This window comes from Sphaeroforma arctica (assembly GCF_001186125.1).
Source record: "Sphaeroforma arctica JP610 unplaced genomic scaffold supercont1.2313, whole genome shotgun sequence".
In the NCBI taxonomy this organism is placed as follows: domain Eukaryota; class Ichthyosporea; order Ichthyophonida; genus Sphaeroforma; species Sphaeroforma arctica.
The window spans coordinates 1-3302 of record NW_014038245.1 but is presented as its reverse complement, the minus strand read 5'-3'; the positions used below and the strand labels follow the sequence as shown (position 1 = coordinate 3302).

At 44.5% G+C, this 3302-nt stretch overlaps 1 protein-coding gene across 1 annotated transcript in view; it reads left to right on the top strand.

Moving 5' to 3' along the window:
• Nucleotides 1–2811, top strand: part of SARC_12452 (hypothetical protein) — a 6624-nt gene extending 3813 nt beyond the window's left edge. Inside the window, exons 5-8 of the mRNA XM_014293441.1 lie at nt 445–509; nt 1326–1475; nt 2014–2168; nt 2662–2811. Coding sequence (XP_014148916.1) covers nt 445–509; nt 1326–1475; nt 2014–2168; nt 2662–2762 — 471 coding nt within the window. The 3' untranslated portion in view covers nt 2763–2811. The remainder of the gene's footprint in view (nt 1–444; nt 510–1325; nt 1476–2013; nt 2169–2661) is intronic.
• The last annotated feature ends 491 nt before the right edge of the window (nt 2812–3302 follow it).

Genomic DNA, 3302 nt, shown 5'->3' with positions numbered 1-3302 from the left:
GTATATATAATAGTATATATATATATATATATATATATATATTGATATATACATGACATATAAACAGGTACTGTCATCTATCTTGCTGGAGACTTCATACTTGTAGATAGGTGGATGTGCATGCATCTATCACTTGCTGAAGATTGCACACTTGTAGATAGGTGGATAAGCATGTATGTACCATCTGTAGTCATACCCTCGCACATGTATATATACATGCTTGCTGGAGACTCCATACTTACAGATAGGTTGACCTGCATGTGGGCACGGCCCGCTTACAATATACCCGAACATCGTAACTAATCTATGACAATGTCTTCTTCTCTCTGCGACAGACACACATAGCACTCGTGTATGTACGGCGTCTCACCCGGGCCTGTTTCTACTTGAATCTGTGCAGACGTACTGAACTTATCATCAACACGTTTTGATTCTTTGCTGCAGATCTCTCGGCAGCGTAAGAGTCGCCGTCTGTTAAAGTTCATAAGCGATTACCAGGCAACAGTTCGGTGTGTCGGGTTATGGTTCTGAGCAGTTGCTAGGCAACAGTTCGGTGTGTTTGGTTATGGTTATGAGCGTTTGCTAGGCAACAGCTCGGTGTGTTTGGTTATGGTTATAAGCGTTTGCTAGGCAACAGTTCGGTGTGTTTGGTTATGGTTATGAGCGGTTGCTAGGCAACAGTTCGGAGCGTTTAGTCATGGCTATAAGCTGTTGCCAGGCAACAGCTCGGTGTGTTTGGGCATGGTTATGAGCGGTTGCTAAGCAACAGTACGGTGCGTTTGGTTATGTTATGAGCGGTTGCTAGGCAACAGTTCGGTGTCGTTAGTTATGGTTATGAGCGGTTGCTATACATTAGTTCGGTGTGTTTAGTTATGGTAAGGGTTGGGTTATGGCTCGCGTGGTGCCTTTCAACTCACTGGTAGTGTGTAGTAGCCTCTGTTCAACGTACGCTACACACTGTGTAGGTGTACTCTACGCAATCACGTGTTTGTTGGCCTTAAGCGATTGCTAGGCAACGGCTGGGTAGGTATGGTTGGTGTGGTGTATTTTACGCACACTTGCGATGTGATGCAGTGTGTCGCAGAAGGTATGGTAGGTACACTTTGGCGAAGCGGTTCTAGGGTTTAGGGTTTTTACTCAATGTTATGCAATGTGTAAAGATATCTGTTCTGTGCAAATGAGAGGTGTGTGTGTAGAAAGATAGCAACGTACCACCACTCAACCACACACGCTATCATCGCTCACCTCTATCACCCAGTCAATCCCACAGGCTACATCTCTCATCTCACTCATACAGACTAGCATCACTCACCTCACTCACACAGGCGCTATGCACGGACACAGATGGGGTACCACAACAAGGACACGCAGTTTATGTGGCTGGATGCTTCAGAGCCTGACGTGCAGGTGAGAGAAGAGCAGCTTATCACCAGCATCAAGCAGCTGTACGAGAGCACAGAGGCGGACTATGAAAGGTACGGGACATTTATATAGGTATATAGGTTCTTATATGTATATATTCATGTATTATGTATATGTATATAATGTACCGAACTTCCCCTTCATTTCTGCACTATGTATCTCTGCCCTGTGTATATCCGCACATGCCACTCTCACGCGGCACTGTCAATAGCAGGCAACTGGTTATGGACTGATTGGCTATGCACTACGGTGCAACTACACTTCGGCGTGTACCGTGCTATACTCTATACTTCGACATACACCGTTCAAGCAGCACCACTGTCGACCTATACATCATAACTTCTAAAGTGTGTACTCAGATTAGTATCGAGAGCGCTGGGAGGGTAAACCATCACCCACCAGCCATCATCCATGCATAGATCAACTCACAGACAGTGTTAGAGTGACCTGTAGTCTCTAAGACAGACATATGCGATGGCCCTAGCTGTTACAACAGGGTTCATAAGTTGGGTTAGGGTGGGTTGGGTTGGGTAACTTTGCACCAAAGTAGTTGGTTCACCACTGCCTCTCGCATCTTCTATTACCGTGTAGTGCCTTGGCTGAGAATGCCGAGTTCCGTACGGCGTCCTATCAGATCACGCCCAAAGAAGAGAAGCTCATGAAGAGATGGATACCCGAGAATACGCTATACAACACCCCACAGCACATTGAGGCGAAACTAGAGTCTATTGAAGCCGCACTGATAGGTGAGCGTACTAGTTTGATGTTGAGTTCAATGGAAACGGAGGGGTGTGGTTTGCTTGAGAGTCTGTGGTTACGACTGATTGGTAAAGTTTGATGCACTAGGAATAGATTCATACATCCATCGTATAAGCACTTGTTCTTGATGCCGTCTAGCTGTTCATATGTGTAAGGTATGTAGTACCCTATGATAGATATATACGAATTCATGAGCCAATACTAAGCGAATGATAGTCAGTGTGTATATTGTTTATGTTGTTGAATGTGGTCTGTCGTCTCAGCATTCTGAATATCCACAACATATGTTATCGTAAACTTGCTAAGAGAGAGCGCCTGTTGTCCACACTATTGACTGAATTTGTATATGCAAATCATCGAGACACCCACTGTACTGCTTTGGGAGATATTCTACCCCTGCCAACGCGAACCCAGGGTCGGCCTACTTGACATTAAATTGGTCTGTATTTCCGTACTGTTCTTCTAAACCCTAAACCCTAGTACATAAAATGCTGGAAGTTGAGGAGAAGACCACGGACGATGAGAAAACACCAGTCGTGCTTTCAAAGAGGGCGAAAAACAGATCCCTGGAGGGTCGATAAATATTAGAAAATTAGCAGCGAGAAAGATTGCTAATAAATTGGAGTATACTATGAACCATTGGCGCCACCTAGTTTGCTATCATCGTTTTAGGGAAGTTTTGCTGCAAATCCCAATCTGGTGCGTTTCACCAGCATTTCGCCTCGCAATTGTTCGGATATCTCACTCGTCACGTATGCAGTCATATTTGCCATCTCCTGGCGACGGATGAGTCAGCACTAGTTGGCGTGTGACATAGTAATCTACCCAAATTGAAATAAATGATAACATCCCTACCGCTGAATAGTAGATACGCCCTCATAGTGATTCACTAAAACACAAGAAAGTTGTCGTAGACATAGGGCGCATAAGTGACACGTCACGGGAGTAGGGAGGACTTGCCATTCAGGACGGAACTAGATGCACGAAACAGTATGATTGCGAGTGGGAAGTATGAGATATCTTGAATTATATTAGCTTCTGGTATCTTATATTAGTTTCGCACTTGCAGGTATTGGGTATGAGATATCTTATATTAGTTTTGTATTTGCAGGTTTTGGGTA